Below are 17,709 nucleotides of genomic sequence, written 5' to 3' on the forward strand. Positions count from 1 at the left end.
CTGTGACCTGTGCCCCAGGGACAGGCATTAAGGTTTGCCTGTGTTGAGAGGTGTGTTTGGGTTGGGGGTCCGTGGAGCAAGTGCCTCTGCACCTACCCCAAACTCCACAATGGCAAGGCTCGTCGGGGGGCTTCGGCTTTTTGTGGTGGTTTTCGTGTGTGCATCTGTGATCATGTGCATCTTCCACATCTTTGTGGTATGCGTTTGGGTCCTCCTGGGCTTCTGACCTGCGCCATGAGTGCGCGGGACTCCAGCCCTAAGTGTCTTACTGTGTCTGTGAGCGTTTTGTATTCTGAGTGCATTGCAAGGGCTTTCGCCCGCCTGGCTTGGTTCCTGCGAGTTGCGCTAAGCGGGCCTGTGAGAGCGCCGCCGCCTCCGCCTCCAGCCGCGTGCTGTCCTGTGTGCGGACCGCGTGCCCATCGTGCGCAGGTACCCGTCTAGCCAAAGAGTACGGCCGCGTGCGCGAGCCGCTTCCGGGCGCCGCGGCGCTGGGGGGCGGCCCCGCCAGGGGGGTGGGTCACCGGGACTGGCCGGCGCCTGCCCCGTGCGCGCGAGGCGTGGGCGTGGGCGGGGGCGGGGGGGGGGACGACAGTACGAAAAGGCGGCGCGCGGGCCGCAGCGGCAGCTCCTCGGCAGCCGCACTTAGCAGCGTGCGCCCCGGTGCAACCCTGGCTTTCTATCCGCTGGACACCCGTGCCCCCTTCGTGGTCCGCAACCAGAAGCCCAGCGCAGCCCCCGGAGCAGCCCCTGCACCGCCTCCGCTCCCCGGACCGCGACCCAGGCCGCCCCGAGATGATCGCGACCGGAGCCCTCCTGCCCGTCCTCTTGCTCCTGCTGGCTTCCGGCCACAGCACCTATGGTGAGGCCCCCCCCTGGCGGCTTGGCTTGCGCCCCCTCTGGGGAAGCCTGCGATGCCCCGCCGACCACCCCGCCGACCACCCCATTCTCCCTGTCCCGCGCGCCCCAAGTCCCGCCCGTCCCGCCTAACCCTAAGCCCCGCACTTTGCCCGCCTCATCCTCCCTGCGCCACTCTTGCTTGTTGAGCCCAATCCCGGGGTCCCAGGGTTTGTGGGAGGTGGAGGGTCCCGGCCCCTTCTCCCCCCGGCAGAAGTGGCGTTCAGAGGTTCAGAGGGGTGTCGTTGCGCGGATTGAGGAGGTATGGAAAAAGGAGACTGCACTGGGAGGTATTCTATCTAAGGGGGGAAAAAGGTCTAAGGTGCAACTTTGGGGGTGTCTGCCATGGTCTATGTGCTTAGGAATGGGTCTTGGTGGCTTTGGGCGGTGACTTTGCAGTCGTAGCCCCCAATTTCCAACAGGAGCACAGCTGGAGCCCCTCCTGCGTGGCGCGTTTCTCTAGGTGAGGGGCTGCGACACTTCTGTCTGCAGAGGCCATCTGTCTCAGGCAGGAGAGAGTTGCCCCCTCCCTGCAGAGACCCCAGCCCTCAATGCGCCAATAGTTGTGAGTCGGAGGTCGGGGGCTGTCTGGGAAGCCTGAAAACTGGTTGAGTAAAGGCATACAGTAGGTGTCTATTAAACTGTCAGACTCCCTTAACAGCGTAGGAATCTCAGAGGCCCTGCAGAGCTATTGCGCAGTTCTTTTAATGTGACCAGTGTGGGGTTGGAGAAACGGGGGAGATAGGATTTCCTTGCCTGGTTTAACTAGGGTTAATCTTGGGGTAAAATCTAGCTGCTTCACCTGTGAGCTAGGCAGGTGGGCTTGTCTGGGCCTTCCCAGAGACCTCAAAATCTTCCCTTTAGCTCGCTTTGCAAATGGGAGGCCTGACAGAATGACCAGGGGTCAAAGACTACCTCTTCATGGTCCCTCATTCCTACTTTTAGGGGTCTGGGGGCTCTTATTTTCTTTGGGGAGAAAGGTGTCTGCTTTGCACTTGGAGAATCGGGGGTATGCTGTGCTTAGCCCATGGCTAGAAGCAGGCAAGATTGCTTTTCTGGGTAGGTATCCACAGAAAAGAAGTCCCTACTGTGTGCCAGGCTGGTAGGATTCAAGAGGGTCTTTGGACCCCCTGCTGAGGGGCAGCAGGCCATGTGAGAGAAAGTGGACTTTGTAGTGTCCTTCAGGCCTGTAGGGTGAATTCTGTACCCTTACCCTTTTCTCCTTCTCAGGGGCTGAATGCGACCCACCTTGTGACCCCAAACATGGATTCTGTGAGGCTGACAATGTCTGCAGGTAATGGAGGAAGCTGTCTGGGGGGGCCATGGTGGGGGTAGGGTCCTGTGGAGTCTTTGAGCCAGGCTGAAAGGAGGGGGGTGCTTTGCCAAATAAACTGCGTCACATCTTCATGCTTCTGCAGAAAACTGGGGGGAGGGGGGAGAAGAGAAGGAGGGGTGCAGGAGAGAGGGGGATCAGAAGAGTGTCTTGCAGGGGGAAGCCACTGTAGATCACTGCACCAAATGTGGTTCTTGTGGGGGTCTGGAAGACCCTTGAGTTTCTGCCCCTGAGCACCCTCTCTGAGTTTTCCATTCAGGTGGCTACGGTTTGTTCCAGGGAGCCACTGGCCTGGGATTCTGCAAAGACCACCAAGTGTTCTCCATTCCACAGAAGACAGCTTGCGTCTTCTCTTTGGACCCCCTGCGCCCCTCATGTGTCCCTCTCTCTCCCCTTTGTCCACACAGGTGCGAGCCTGGCTGGGAAGGCCCCCTGTGTGCAAAGTGTGTAACCGCCCCTGGCTGTGTTAATGGACTCTGCGAGCAACCATGGCAGTGTTTCTGCAAGGAAGGCTGGGGAGGGAGATTCTGCGAAATAGGTGGGCATTGACCTTAGCCTACCCTCACCCCTTCTCCTTGACCCCTCTCCCCCCCCTCACCTACCCCCACCTTGAGCTATATTCCAGTACCCCTAAGGCTCCCTATTTGTAGTATATAATCTATAGTGTACACGCACTTCCTGTTGGGCCTCAAATGCCTCCTCACATTCATAGACTATATTTTATTTACCTCAGCACTGTGGATTCTCGGTCTTGGGGTTGGGAAGTGGGGTGGGGTCGCTGGGAAACTGCCTGTTGAATAAAGTCTCATAAAAACAACAAACAAACAAACAAAAGAGAAAACCAAAAAACCCACCATGCTTAGGGTGGCTGGACCACGGACTGGGACTACTTGCACAGGTTGGTGGAGTTGAGGGGTTGGGGAGAGGTGATTCTGGGGGCTCAAGCATCAAGAAACAGGAGCCAGCAAACAAATAGGGGAGGGGTGGGCTGAGTGTAAACCACTGGGGGGGGGAACAGGATGAAGGGCTCACTCAAGGGCTGCAGGGGGTGGGTGGTGGGGAGTGGCTGAGAAAGGGTTAAAGTGCAGGCTGGTGTTATCTGTTGACTTCATTAATTTATATGATCACTGGAGATTGGCAGCTGCATTGTTTCAGGGACTTTCTCATTTGCTAAACTGAGTCCCCGCAAACTGCAGTCCTGGGGAATAGGGTGTATGCTCCCCCCTCCCAAGGTGATATCCTAGCAGGAAGGTTACATCCCTAAGGAACTGTCTCCTCAACACTGGCAGTGAGAAATAAGGAAACCAAGGACCAAATAAGCAAAGGGTACCCCAGATTGTCTATAGTGGTGGTTTGGCAGGTGGAGGAAGGTTTTTGCTGCAGCTGACTCATGAGCCAGCCATGGCTCTGCAACCCCTTGCAGCAGCAGCAACAGCAGCAGCAACAGCTACTTGTTTGGGGTGCTAGGAAAAACCACTGACTAGGGCTAGGCTTTTAGTCTGGATCCCGCCATTCTAGATACCTGAACCCCAAACAGCTTTCCAGACAGAATTCTTCCTAACAGATCCTTCCGCTCGCATAGCCCCTCTCTGTCAGATTCACAATGGCTGTCTGGGTGACAGTGGCGGTGGGGGGGGGGAATAGCCCCTGGGTAATTGCCGGCTCTCTCCCTTACTGCCTGCACAGCCACAGCTGCCCTTCAGGCAAAGGCTCCCCTCGGATCTCTTTTTGCAGCAGCTGATTTACCCCTGTCTTTGGGGTTGGAGGCTCTGGAGAGTTGGTATTTAGGGAGAATGAGCAGGCATAGTCTAGGGGTTGGGGGTGGTCTTCAGATCTTTATCTTAAATTTGAGATCCCAATCGACAGGAGTGCGGGCAGTGAAGCCCTAGCCAGCTGCAGAGGCTCTTTTTGCTGGCGCCGTCCCGGAAAGAGAAACCCTCTTTATGCTTTCTTGCACCACACAGGGCTCCTGCCGGTCTCCCTTCAGTCAGGGTGCAAGGCTCTTTGAAAAAGGAGAGAAACATCTCCGTGTGTAGGCTTAACACCGGCAAACTCTTCCTGGGAGCTGCCGGTCTCTCTACCCAGGGTCTCTCTACCTAGCCCTGGCTTTCTGCTGTTCAGAATTATAGAAACCCCCTAGAGATCAGCAAAGAGAGCTCTTTTTTTTTGTTTGTTTATTTGTTTTATATGGAGGGAAACTGAGGCAGAGCAGGACAGAACTGAACTCTGTGGAACAGCAGGTTGGGCAACCACAAAGGTTCCTTTCCTGGCCCTGCTGGGGAGCTGGGGTCTCCTCAGTCAGAGAACCCTTGCCCCAAGCCCCTTTGTTCAGCTCATCCCTGGCTTGCTGAGCTGGGATAATGGAGTGGTCCTGACAGGGGCATTAACCCACAGTGCTCCTGGAAAGCCGAATGGACAGGAGAGTTCTCAATAGTTCTAATTTTGCTGCCTTCAAAAGATGCAGCCTTTTTATCCCTGGACCCCCTTAGTTCAGAACCTGGGAACAGAAGGACCACAGGTTGAAGATGGTAGGCTAGGGCTAAATTAGGCTTCTTGTTTCCCAGTGGGGGACTTGGGAATGTGTGAAGAGCCTGTAGGGGCTTTTCTCTCCCCCACTAACTGTCAGCCCTTACTGGCTCCCAAGGTGGCTTGGAGACTCCCTAAATTCGAGAAGCCAGTGTGAGAGGAAGACAGGAATTTTAGCTGGTTCCCTCTTCTGTGGAGGGACAGAGGTTTCTGTGATGAAGGTTGTATTACCACACTACAAGGATACCAGGAAAGGGTCTAGCTGCTTCTCTGGCCTTGACTTTCTCACTAGTGACCTTCCTAACCCTCAGCACTTTAGGTCTTTGTGAAGGATCCCTGTACCCTCTTACTATGAACCTCACTTGGAAATCACTAGCTGAGCCACTTAGGGTTCCTGTCAGGCTGCCTTCTAGAAAGGAAAGCTAAGTGCTAGGTTATCCTCCTCTCCTTTCCCAGACATTCGAGGCTGCACCTCCGCCCCCTGCGCCAACAATGGGACTTGCGTGGACCTCGAGAAAGGCCAGTACGAATGCAACTGCACCTCTGGATATTCCGGAAAGGACTGTCAGAACAAGGCTGGGCCCTGCGTGATCAATGGGTAAATATTCTGACTTCACTCTGGGAATCTTACACACACACACACACACACACACACACACACACACTGGCCTGGGACCCTTTCAGCTTAATCCATAGGACCTGCAACCTAATGAAAGATGTGTTCCCAGCAATCTGTGCCCCCCTCCAATCTACTCTGACTGCAGGGGGGGTATGTAGGAATGTGTCATTTCCATAATGTTTTAAATGATCCCTGACATCCCCAGGCTCCGATGCTGGTAAATGACAGCTGGTTGAAATGGGGATGGAGAGGCCAAGCTGGATAATTGTCCGAAAGGCAACATAATAAGAGATCAGAGTTCAGCCGGGCCAGGCTGTGAAACCCGCTTACCATATTGCAGGGGGCAGTTTGGGGCATTTCAATTGGATTTTCCGGGACATCTAAGGAGATTGGAGGAGATGGGGTGGGGGCGACACTAGTATTAGCTAGCCTTGGTGGCATAGAGGCGGGGGGGGGGGGTCTGTTTCAGATCCAGCAATTTGCTAAAGCTTTGAGCAGTCAGGAACATAGGAGACTAAAGATCTGTATTTAGAAGGGACATTGAAGGTAGTGACCATTGCACCCCACTGCTGTTTATTGGAAAGAAAGAGAGCAAGACCCTTTAACTTGTTTTGTTCTAACAGACTTGAACTAGTCTGTCCAAAGAGAGCCCAGGGGCCCTTAGGATGTTTTCAGAGCCCAGTTACTCTGTAGTCCTTGCCTGAAGCTGCAGCTTAGTGTGTGTGTGTGTGTGTGTGTGTGTGTGTGTGTGTGTGTGTGTGTGTGTGTGTGTGTTTTGTGGGGGGCTTTTCTTTCCCCGGAGTTTTGGCATTTATCAGATGACAAAGGGCTAGCTCGTTTAAAAGCACTTACATTAAATGCTCCATGTGCTCCGAACAGCTTCAGTTTGCAAGCTGCTCTTGGGTGAATAGACCACTACTAAACAGCTCGCCACAGACACCATTCCCGCCAGCATAGATACAGCCCGGATTTCTTTCACTCAGAGTCCCCAAGAGTTTCCCTCACAATAGCTGGCTGGGCCCACTCCACTAGAAATAAAAATAATAAGGGGTGGGATGGGGGGGACGCAGACTGGAGCCCTAACTAACAGTAGACCTCCCCTGGAGAGCCCAGGAACTGTGCCCCTGACTCCCCTCATTTGAGGGATGAGCCCATTAAAAGATATTACTCCAAACTGTTACCAAAGCTTCCTCGCCTAGCCTCAGTTTCCCCATCTGACTAGTGACTTACAATTCAGGCTCTGACCTGAGAGACTAAGTAAGAGGTGGGGGAGGGCATGGGAGGTCGGTTCCGTTCCTATTGCTCTGTCTTAGCCCAGCCCCGAGGGACCTTTACCACATCTTTGTGTTACAGTTCTCCCTGCCAGAACGGGGGCGCCTGCGTGGATGATGAGGGCGAGGCCTTGTATGCTTCCTGCCTGTGCCCCCCTGGCTTCTCTGGCAACTTCTGTGAGATCGCGACCAACAGCTGTACCCCTAACCCATGCGAGAACGATGGCGTCTGCACCGATATCGGGGGTGACTTCCGTTGCCGCTGCCCAACTGGATTCGTCGACAAGACCTGCAGCCGCCCGGTGAGCAACTGCGCCAGTGGCCCGTGCCAGAACGGGGGCACCTGCCTCCAGCACACCCAGGTGAGCTTCGAGTGTCTGTGCAAGCCCCCGTTCATGGGTCCCACGTGCGCGAAGAAGCGCGGGGCTAGTCCCGTGCAGGTCACCCACCTGCCTAGCAGCTATGGGCTCACCTACCGCCTGACCCCCGGGGTGCACGAGCTGCCTGTTCAGCAGCCCGAGCACCACATCCTGAAGGTGTCCATGAAAGAGCTCAACAAGAGTACCCCTCTCCTCACCGAGGGACAGGCCATCTGCTTCACTATCCTGGGCGTGCTTACCAGTCTGGTGGTGCTGGGCACCGTGGCCATCGTCTTTCTCAACAAGTGCGAAGCCTGGGTGTCCAACCTGCGCTACAACCACATGCTTCGCAAGAAGAAGAACCTGCTGCTTCAGTACAACAGCGGTGAGGAGCTGGCGGTCAACATCATCTTCCCCGAGAAGATCGACATGACCACCTTCAACAAGGAGGAGGGTGATGAGGAGATCTAAGCAGCGTCCCCACCCCACCCCACCCCCACCCCCATGCCCATGCCCTACTATATTACCTACCCGGGGTTTCTCAGAGCTTTCTACACGCGGTCTGTGCTTTGTGGTGGAGTTTGCGTTTTTGGTGTGGAATCTAGTGAACGCTCTGCTTACATATTGTCTTGTGTTGCCGTGTGTGTGACATGCTACCGCTCTCTAAGAACCCCCTCCCCCCCTCCTAATGCATGATTACAATAATAATAAGCATTTCATCTCTAAACGAGTTAAAGAAATAAGTATGTTATTCTAAGCTCTCTCAAATATCAGATATAAAATATCAAAAAGACCAAAAAAAAACATGGTAACAGAACCAGGATGTGGTGCTGAGGTCCCTCTCCCAGAGGGAGGGGTGTCAGCCTCCAGGTCCTCGTGCAACCACAAGAGTCCTGTGCTTGACCACTCACTGTGAAAAGGGCTAAACTCTTTCGTTCGTTAATTCTCACGCACACTCACATCAAGTCTCACACCGCAACCCTTAGATCTCTCTGATTGACTTTGCAGTGTGTACTGGCTGTGTGCCAGGCAGAGAGAGACCCCAGGTTGGCTGCTGGCAGAGAAGTCGGGGACCTAGTCCCAACCCTCTGCTCACTCGCTGTGAGATCCTTGGCGAGACCCCTCCCCACCTCCAACCCTGGGCCACTTCCCCACCCCTCCCCATAAGGGAGGGGTGCAAACACCCAAACACCAAGGTCCTCTCTAGCTCCCAAATTCAGAATTAGGAACGAGGGATGTATACCAAAACACTTCCTGGCTCCAGAAGTAGGGTCTGATGGAGACTTGGTCTCATCCTGGGATCCGAAAGGTTTTGGCCTATCCTGGCTATACACTTGATATTGAAGTCGATCCCAGACGTGTTTCTCAAAATGGGGAGCCTCCTGGCTTGTGTCCATTTTGAGAAAAATTGGCTCCTTTAGGTCAAAATGTGCCATTTGGTGTTGCCTCTTGAGCAGCCCACTCCCCACCCCAGCCCTATCCCCCCCAAGACTCCACCCCATGCCCCCACAGACCCCCACGCTGTAGAGTAGAGATGTGCTTTCAGACTTAAGTGTACCTTGAACCACAAGTGCCCCCCCTGGCAAAATCTGAGCGAGTGATGCAGCCCCCCACCAAGGTTTTCACAGGCTTTAGTGGAAACTACTGCTTGTGGAGTAGTTTCTTGTTTTGTGGCAAAAAATGAGAAAGACCCTGTCCACAGCCATGGATGTACCTTTGTGTGGCTGAGGTTAGGACCCCTCAGATCCCAAGACACCTAGCCAGCTTCTTAAATAGGATTTGATTTATTTTAAAAAGAGCAACTACCTTTTTTTTTTTTTTTTTTTTTTTGCAAAATAAAACAAACAAAAACAAACAAAAAAAAAGTAGAAAGAAATGGGAGAGAGCCCTGTGTAGCTTCCCAGCTCTCATTTGGGGTCTGGCTGCTACACAGTCCTTGGGTCCCCCGTTAGAAATATTTTGCTTCTTAGATTATTTGGGTAGGAACCTGTGCTCTAAGCTTTAAGTGTGAGCCATGTTTACCGTGCTCTGAGTACTTGCTTGCAAGTCATCGTCACCGTTGTCGTTGAAATCATCATCACAGCACACACTCCATGGTCATCAGACATTGGTCATATGCGTCTCCGTTGTCACACATACCCGATCACCCCTCCAACCTCTACCCTAGGTTCATTTCACCCAAAGCCCTGACTCAAAGAATCTCTCCCTAACCATTGGTCATTCATTATCTTCAGCCCAAGCCCCTTCCAGTCCCACCCTGAAATCCCTCCCCATTTGGCCTCAACCTCATCCCGATGAGGGTGTGTCCCAGCTCCCCAAATCCCCACCACCTCATCCCTTCCCCAGAGTCCCTCCAGGACCCTCCCTCCCTCCCTCCAAGCCCCTTCACCTGCCTCCGATCAGCCCCATCCTGAGGCAAACCACCCCCATCAGTCATTATTCCATCTCACTTTGAGTTCATTTAAGAAAATCTAAAAAAAAAATTAAAAAAAAAAATACGTATTGACATATGCCAGGTGGGTGTCTGACACCCTTCCTGGCCTCTCATCGTGAGACCTTGACTGAGTCTGCTAATGATTCTGTTCCTCAGTTTCCCCAATTTGAAATTCTACAATTGGACAAAACAGCCTATTTCTCCACTCCATTTTTTTTTTTTTTTTGATCTCCATGTTGTGGAGAGCAGCCATGTCTCTGTGTCTCTCATGACAAAGGGGGCCCGGCTGTTCTCCTAGCATCTCCTCATCCATCCAAAAGATTCATCCTCCACCATGCATCCAGTCAGGGAGTGTTTCCAAGCACCTGCAGAGTGTAAGGCAGTGAGTGTGGGATGTGAGTCTTGGAGCCGTGGGATGTGCAGGCTGAGGGGCACAGTCTGGGAGGGGAGTAGACATGCATGTGTCCCCAGGAAGCCAAGCACAGTGTAGGTAAAAAACCCACCATGGGAGCCTGACGGTCCAGAGCAGGCGCCTCCCTCAGAGTGCCACCATCTCACCTTCCGATGTGACAAAAGATCAAGAAACCAGCATCGATGAGACCGCCCCCACCAAATTTCCAGGACACCCACCCACGCCACAGGAGCAGCGTTTGCAGCCTCACCATGGTCTTCACGTCTGCAGAAACGGTCCATCTGTGACCTCGCGATATCTGCTGAGAGCATCAGACCTCTGACTGCCCATACACATCTCATGTGTTTGGAGTAGTGCAGTGTACGCAACGGGCGGCGAAGCTGAAAGAGAGCTGTCTGGGACACGTTCAGCTAATTCGGACCCAAATTAAAAGTGGCGATGATTAATTCTGTAACCAAAATGTTAACGAAATGTCCAGCAGGACGCTCTTTCTAGCTTCCCCCATTTCTGGCAGGCAAGTCCAGTCGCAATGCAAAAAAGAAACAACAACCTTGTTTATTGTTAAATAAAGGAACAAGGGCTTTACTTGTGTTTGCTACTTACTTATGATTCGCCAGTTATACCAGTCCCACCTGTGAAGGCCTTAAACATAGGCTGGGGATATTGGGGATCTACTAAGGCCCAGTTCCAGCTCTTTCTTGTGGCCTGGTGCCACAGGGTTGGGGGAGGGGGCTCTTGAAACCTCAGCGTTTCCTAACCACAGGAGGCCTGAGACCACCAGGACTTGGGGGACCTTGTTCATCTTGCCTCCTCAGTGTGGCTGCCCCTGGGAGGGGTGGGTGGATCTGGGGGCATACGAGGGGCATGAACAGGGGCCCTAAGGATTCACACAGGAACAACAAGCTCTTCCCACACACCGAGTCTGGGCCCAGAGCTCTGTGGACTCATCCATGGCCTTTCTGGGATTCTTAGAGGGTTGTTGCTAAGGTGGAGAGAACAGGGTAAAGGGATTACTCAACAAGGGCACCTTGGAGCATGGCTGGTGTGCAGGCTCCTTTCTTGCTCCTACCTCAGTCTCTGTGTGTCCTGGTAGTGCCTACTTCTCCTCTAACCCCAGGGCACCAGTAACCATGCCTCAAATCAGTGACATACCCTCTGAAGACCCCACTCTGGAGGTCCAACTGATACCCGTGACCTTGGGAGCCTCAGTCTAGCTCTGCTGACCCAAGAAGTGATCCTTGCTCTGATATCTCATCTGCAGCCCTCCCATGACCTCTGTGTGCCCTTGGGTGCCCAGCTGCCCAGGCCTAGAACCTGGTGCCTTTAGGGGATCACCTCCCTCTAACCTGACTCCTCTCACATTTTTTTTGGTTGTTGTTTGGTTTTGTTTTGGCCTATTTTTTCTCGATGCTTTTCTTGTGTCTGTTGTGGCCCATTTCCCTCTGAGCACAAATAAAGCAGATTACACAGGAGAGACTCGGAGATAACACAGGATCTTATACCTGGGCAGTTTCCTAAAAGCTGTAGGAAAATGCCATGATCCTGTGGAGTTAGGAAACAGGAGCAGCTTCACGGAGCATACATTCTCCATCAGAACACTAACCCACAAATTCCCCCAACATAATCAGTGGGATAAGGAGAGATCCAGTCAGCCTGACCCAGAAACTCCAGCACCCAACACGCCGAAGGAATGAGAAATGTCCAGGTTAGGAACACAGGTCCAGTGAACTGGCAACTGGAGTAGGAAGTACCCAGTTTGAATACTGGGTAACAAAGAGACCTTCCTTGCCGATGAGTAAGGAAACAGACCCCGGCTCAAGATCGAGAGCGTTTTCTGGGAAAACAGTTCTAACCAAATGTTAGATGGAAGACCCAGTGACCTTAGAGGGTGGATGGGTAGGATCTGGGTTAAGAGGAACGTCAGATGCAGCCTGAGCTCACAGCTTGGGAACATACCAGCATAACAGCAGTGGAAAATACCCCAAGGCTACAGTTACTCCAGAGGTCTTTCTGCCCCAGGTTAGACTCTAGTGGCTCTGCTGGGAGTAGGGCTTTAAAGAGGTATTTAGGTCAAGGGGTTGTGCCCTTCGGCCAACAACATTCTAAGACGTTAGGAGCCAAAAACAAACCTTTTCTCTTCATAATTTCATTATCCCAGATGTTTGTTATAGTTATGTGAAACCTCACCACACCTGAGCAAGTAGATGGGGGCTGTAGAAAGAGAGTCAGGACAGAGAGAATTGTGGGAATGGGCCTTGTGGTCACGAGCCAGTCCAGGTCCCCAGCACAGACAGACAGCTCAGCTCCATTCCTGGGATGCCTGTGAAACCACACTCTATGTACTGCGCTTGATTTCTCAACTGTTTTACACTACTGAGGAAAGTCCTTGTCACTTCAGCAAGGACCCTCTGCTCAGTGAGACACTTATCTCCTTCCAGAGGGAGGAAGAAGCCTAGGCCCACATCAGCTGAGGAGAAACACTGCATGCCCCACACACGGACAGTGTTTGGGCTCTGCCTGTTGCTTCACTATGCCCGTGGCAAAAATGAATTTCAGGAGGCTAACTGTAACCCAGGAACTCTTGAGGAGGCAGAAAAGGAGGAGGAGAGGGAGGAGGAATAGCAGGAGGAGGAGGAAAAAGGTCTCAGAGAGCTAGAAGGCACAAGGCCCCTTAAGTCATAAACGCTTATGTTATTCAGTATCTTACTGATCAGTGTGACCCTTTTGGATGCAAAGCTAGGTCTACACAGTGGGTGATGGGTTCACATTTGGATGTGAATCTGTGACTTGGGACACCTGATATTTTTCCTTCATGCCGCCTCCTCTTGTGGGAAAGAGCACAGGGAGGCTGTTGCTGCACTGCTGACTGCTGTCACGGTAGTCTAAGCCAGCACACAAGACAAGACAACTCAGAGTCAGAGACACACAGGCAGGCAAAACATCTATATACACAAAATAAAAGCAATAAATCCCCAAAGGAAAAGAAAACAGGGAGACATGCCTGTCACCAAGGAGATGAAATGGCTGTCTTCCCCAAACCCCAAAATTTCGAAAACAGCTAGAAGAAAGAAGCCAGGGACGGGCTGGGGACATAGCTTAGTTGGTAGAGAACATACCCAGCATAAACCAAATTCTGGGTTTCACCCTTGACCCTGCATAAAGTGGGTGTGGTTGTGATGTCACCTGTAATCCCAGCACTGAGCTAGTGAAGGCAGGGGGATCAACAATTCGAGGTCAGTCACCCTTGGTACATTGTGAGTTGAAGTCTGCCTGGGATATGGGAGAGCCTGTCTCAACAATAACAACAACAACAACAACAACAACAACAACAACTCAAAAGTAGCCCAAGAAGTAAGTAAGAAGGGAAACATATCTACTGACGAAACCAACCATTTGAAGCCATGCAGTGGTGCACACCTCTAAACCCAGCATTCAGGAGTGAGAGGCAGACAGATCTCTGAGTTCAAGGCCAGCCTGGTCCACAGCTACCCAGAGAAACCATGCCTGGCAAAAAAGCAAAACCAAGTAAACATACAAACACCCAAATGGTTTGAGTATTTTAAAATGGAAACTTTTCTGCAGGCGGAGAAAGTTTCTAATTAACCCCTGAATTAATTTATGCATTTAATACTATCAACTTATATTATAGACTATCTGAGAAGATCACTCTGAATTGGAGCTGAGAAGTCAATGGAAGCAAGTAAGAAGCATATGCACCAAGTAAAACGGAAAAGTCAGGGAGCGTGTAGCGGGTGTGGTGGCACACCCTTTGGCTCCCAGCACCCTGGAAACAAAAATCCCAAATCTATCAATCTACGGCCAATTTGGTTCACATAATGAGTTCCAGGTCAGGCGGGGCTACATAGCAAGACCCTGTGTCAAACCAAAGGAAAGACAAAACAAAATATCGAGGCTCAGGTCTGGCAGGTGTTTTTCTGCACGGCGGAGAGGCAGGACCGGAGCACGCAGTAGAACTTTCAAAGAAATGTCAGTCCCTTGTGCCCCTGCACTTTATCAGAAATATGGAGAGACCGAAAGCCGGGCTAGGTAATGCATCTCAACAAGAAGATAATTAGCAATGTCTGGTGGCATTTGTCATTGTCAAAGCAGGATGGGTGGAATTGAAACCTATTGGGTAGAAGCCAGAGATGCTGGTGAACAGCCCACATGGCACAGGATGGCAGAGAAGACCCCGTCCCCGGTGCTTAGACACATGGGAGACTCCAGAGTGAGGCCAGAGATCAAGGCCAGCACTTTCGGGGAGGATGCACCCTCATGTCAAGTGCTGTGTGCTATTCAGTTAGCAACCCATGGAGCAGGTGCCAGTTTGAGGCTTGTAGTATTAACAGATGGGGACTTGGGAGCTTAAGGGAGTAAGCGCCCATAGCCACTGGTCAGGCCACGGCAGTCCCAGCTCCCCTGACATACCCAAGCTCTCTCCTTTACTCCTTGTTGCAATTTGCTTCTTTGCATCCTGATTGTTTTAGTTTCATTGCTCCATTAAGAGCAGTTTTGGGGAGGGATGGGGGCGGGGGGCGGGGCTGGAGCCATAGCTCATCGGCTAAGAGCACCAGCTGCTCTCCCAGAGGTCTTGAGTTCAATTCTCAGCACCCACACGGTGGCTCACAACCATCTGTCAAAGAATCTGATTCCCTCTTCTGGTGTGCCTGAAAACAGAGTATTCATATATATATATATATATATATATATATATATATATATGAAATAAATCTTAAAAGCCAATAAAATTAAATTAAAAAACAAAACAAAACAAACAAAAACCAGTTTCTGGCTGTTTCCTTCCTAGCAGATCGTTGATAAGCAGCATCCAGTGAGGTTCCATCTTGGTCATCTCAGGGTATGTATCCCCTTCCCCCCCAGTACACGCTTGTGTAACAAGCCACGGTACCTCTTAGGCCCCCTGCCTCTGGCAAGTACCTAGTGCATTTAATATGTCTCGCTGCCAAGCTGAGAATAAGGATGGAACCAGGAGCAGCCGCTCACATGCGCAGCATCGGATGTCCGCTTCAATGGCACAGAACTGCAGTGAATGCTTTGCTTGTATCTTGTCGGCAATTACAGAGACTATAAGGGAATCGTGTCGGGATACACAAAGCAATACTGGGCTCTCAAGTCAGACCTTGGGGACCTGGCAGGTCAAGTTATCAATGGAACTGTCCCCTAAAGGTTCCAGCGTTTCCCTGACCGCACCTGCATTCATCTTCCTGGCTCAGGAGCACTCAACTTCTTGACTTGACACATTCCTATTTATCACTGGAATTAGGAATTCAGTATCTGAAGACCCCTTGCGGAACACCTGAGTCATGAAGTGGAGGCTCCGGTGGCGAGAAGGTGCCAAGCTACTGGAATTGTCTGTGTCCATGAAGATGGTCTGCCAGAAGCAAGACCCTGTTGGTGGAGATTGTGTGTGTTGTGATTCTGATGTGGACTAGACTCGACTTACCCTCATTGCCAATGTAGCCTCGTGGGGACAGTGACAACTTGAACAGTCCCCTCACACACTGCTGCACCACCACCTACCATTTTGTAAATCACGGCTGAATAGATTGGGACCACAGGAGCTTGACTTTCTGGGTTCTAAAGTGAGCTAAATAGACCTCGTGTGTGTGTGTGTGTGTGTGTGTGTGTGTGTGTGTGTGTGTGTGTTCATCCATAGGCAGGTTCACGCATACATATGTGCACAAAGAGCCATCCATCTTGTGTTTTGAGAGGGTCTCTTGCTCAGACATGGGGTTCACTGACTAGGCCAGCCGGCCAGTTGCACCCTGGAGATCCTTCTGTCTCCACCTCCCTAGCACAGTTTGCAAGGGTTACGATGCATGGCTGTTGTGTACTATGGATTGAGCTCAGGTCTTTGCATTTATAGGACAAGCCCTTTCCCACCTAAGCTCTCTAGACAGCACCTCTTTTCTCGACAAGTTCCATAGCCCCGGGTGGGTTTCGATGGGAACGGAAACAGGCTAGCAGCGAAGGCTTGAAAGATGTGAGGATGGTAATTACCAGAATAGTCTACTTTTGTCCAATCGCCTGTTTAGCCAGAGAAGAAAACAGATATATCTTGGGGAACAACAATGAGTTATTTAAAAACCAACTGTGTGGCTGTTGTACATGATGTGATTTCATTGTCAAAGGCTGTCCACACAGGAACTACCCAGCACACAACTCTGCTTTAGAGACAGCCTTTTCCTTTATGTGTGTTAGTGGAGGCCGTCAGAGTGAGTTCATTTCCCAACTGCATCGGTGGCATCCCTGCTGGACTTCAGGGTACAGCATGGGAGGGTGTATCTTTTCTCCAAGCACCATGCTGTAATCTGCTCCCCAGGACTCTGATTGTCTCTCACTTACACAGTGCATCCTGCTGCTTTCTCAGACTACATTTCCTCAGCTGCCCGTTGCTGGGAGCAGGACACGTTGCTGAGACACTTGCAGGCCAGGGAGTAGGAAATAAATTCCCCTCCATCTTGACGAAAACCTGAGCAGTCCTGGAGTTTGGGAGACATATTGGAATAGTCTCTCCAGGGCAGCAAAGAGCTCCATGTAGGACCTCCTGCTCACGAGGAAGAAACGTGTGCAACACAGGCCTGTCCTACCAGACACCCAGAGAGCTGAAATCAAGGGCATTGCCAAGCCCAAGGCTTGTTAGGGTTATGGAGCAAGTTCAAGGCTGCCCTTGAGAGAGAGAGAGAGAGAGAGAGAGAGAGAGAGAGAGAGAGAGAGAGAGAGAGAGAGAGAGAGAGAGAGAGAGAGAGAGAGAGAGAGAGAGAGAGAGAGAGAGAGAGAGAGAGAGACAGAGAGAGAGAGACAGAGAGAGACAGAGAGACAGAGAGACAGAGAGAGACAGAGGGACAGAGACAGACAGAGACAGAGAGAGACAGAGAGACAGAGAGACAGAGAGACAGAGAGAGAGACAGAGAGACAGAGAGACAGAGACAGAGAGAGACAGAGACAGAGACAGAGAGACAGACAAAGACAGAGACAGACAGAGAGAGACAGAGACAGAGAGAGACAGAGAGACAGAGACAGACAGACAGAGAGAGACAGAGACAGAAAGAGACAGAGAGAGAAGAAGGAAGAAAGGAAAGAAGGAAGAAAAAAGAAAGAAAGATTCTTTCTCCAAATAAAAAAGGAAATTAAAAGTCTGGAGATCTTCATTGCTGATACAATGTATGGATGCCCTGGGTTCAATCCAGAGCTGGAGAGGGAAAGAGGAACACAGAGGGGAAGGGAGAGAGGTGAGGAAGGAACGAAAGGAAAATGGAAATGAGGAGAAAAGGGGAATGGAGGGAAGAGAGGGAAGGAGGGGATGAGGGGTGGGAAGGAGAGAGGGAGAGAAGGAGAGAGAGGGGAGGAAGGGAAAGAGAAAAGGAAGGATGGAGAGAAGGACGGGTTAGGGAGGGAAGGTGAAAGAGAGGGAGAGATGGAAGGAGAGAGAAAGAGAGAGGGGGAAGGAGAGAGGAAGGAAGAAAAAGAAGGAAAGAGGAAGGGAGAAAGAAAGTGCTAGTGTTACAAGTCCCTTCTACTGATCATCAGTGTTACCTGGACCCATTCTCCATGACCTACTTGTAACTTTAGTTCTGAGTGGGACCCAGCATCAGGGGAAGCTTTGCAGAAGGCGCACACTGCCCAGACGCTTTGCCAGCTGAGCCAAATGACCCAGTGTACTTACTTCAGGGTGTGTGAAGTGCTGGGCAGAGGCTGTGATAGAAGGGACCTCAGAAGTTAACCCAACAGATAACTGGCTCTTCTTAAGACATCCATATCACTTCCCATTGGCCATTGTGCTGCCATGGTCCTCACTAGCTCAACCACAGGCCCCAAGCTGTTCCGTGACCTGAGATAC

At 51.6% G+C, this 17,709-nt stretch overlaps 1 protein-coding gene across 5 annotated transcripts; it reads left to right on the forward strand.

Annotated features, from left to right (window-relative positions):
- The first annotated feature begins 673 nt into the window (after positions 1-673).
- DLK1 (delta like non-canonical Notch ligand 1) lies at positions 674-7,681 on the forward strand. Of its 5 annotated transcripts, none has more exons than XM_080915134.1 (6): positions 674-859; positions 2,125-2,188; positions 2,635-2,765; positions 5,210-5,351; positions 6,726-7,005; positions 7,156-7,681. In XM_080915134.1, exons 1-6 carry the CDS (start codon positions 793-795, stop codon positions 7,471-7,473), a joined length of 1,002 nt encoding a protein of 333 aa, XP_080771260.1. In that variant the 5' UTR covers positions 674-792; the 3' UTR covers positions 7,474-7,681. The 5 variants fall into 5 exon arrangements, with proteins under 5 accessions (XP_080771260.1, XP_080771261.1, XP_080771262.1 ...); XM_080915135.1 differs by having other exon boundaries at positions 7,225-7,681; XM_080915136.1 differs by having other exon boundaries at positions 7,231-7,681.
- Positions 7,682-17,709: the final 10,028 nt, after the last annotated feature.

This window comes from Micromys minutus, assembly GCF_963924665.1.
Source record: "Micromys minutus genome assembly, chromosome: 1".
NCBI lineage: Eukaryota > Metazoa > Chordata > Mammalia > Rodentia > Muridae > Micromys > Micromys minutus.

Bases quoted from the DNA above. Each gene is read 5' to 3' on its own strand.
- DLK1 (XM_080915133.1), top strand. From the start codon at position 793: ATGATCGCGACCGGAGCCCTCCTGCCCGTCCTCTTGCTCCTGCTGGCT. The intron at 2,766-5,209 runs GTGGGCATTGAC...CTCCTTTCCCAG, and splicing joins AGGGAGATTCTGCGAAATAG to ACATTCGAGGCTGCACCTCC. The intron at 5,352-6,725 runs GTAAATATTCTG...TTTGTGTTACAG, and splicing joins GGGCCCTGCGTGATCAATGG to TTCTCCCTGCCAGAACGGGG.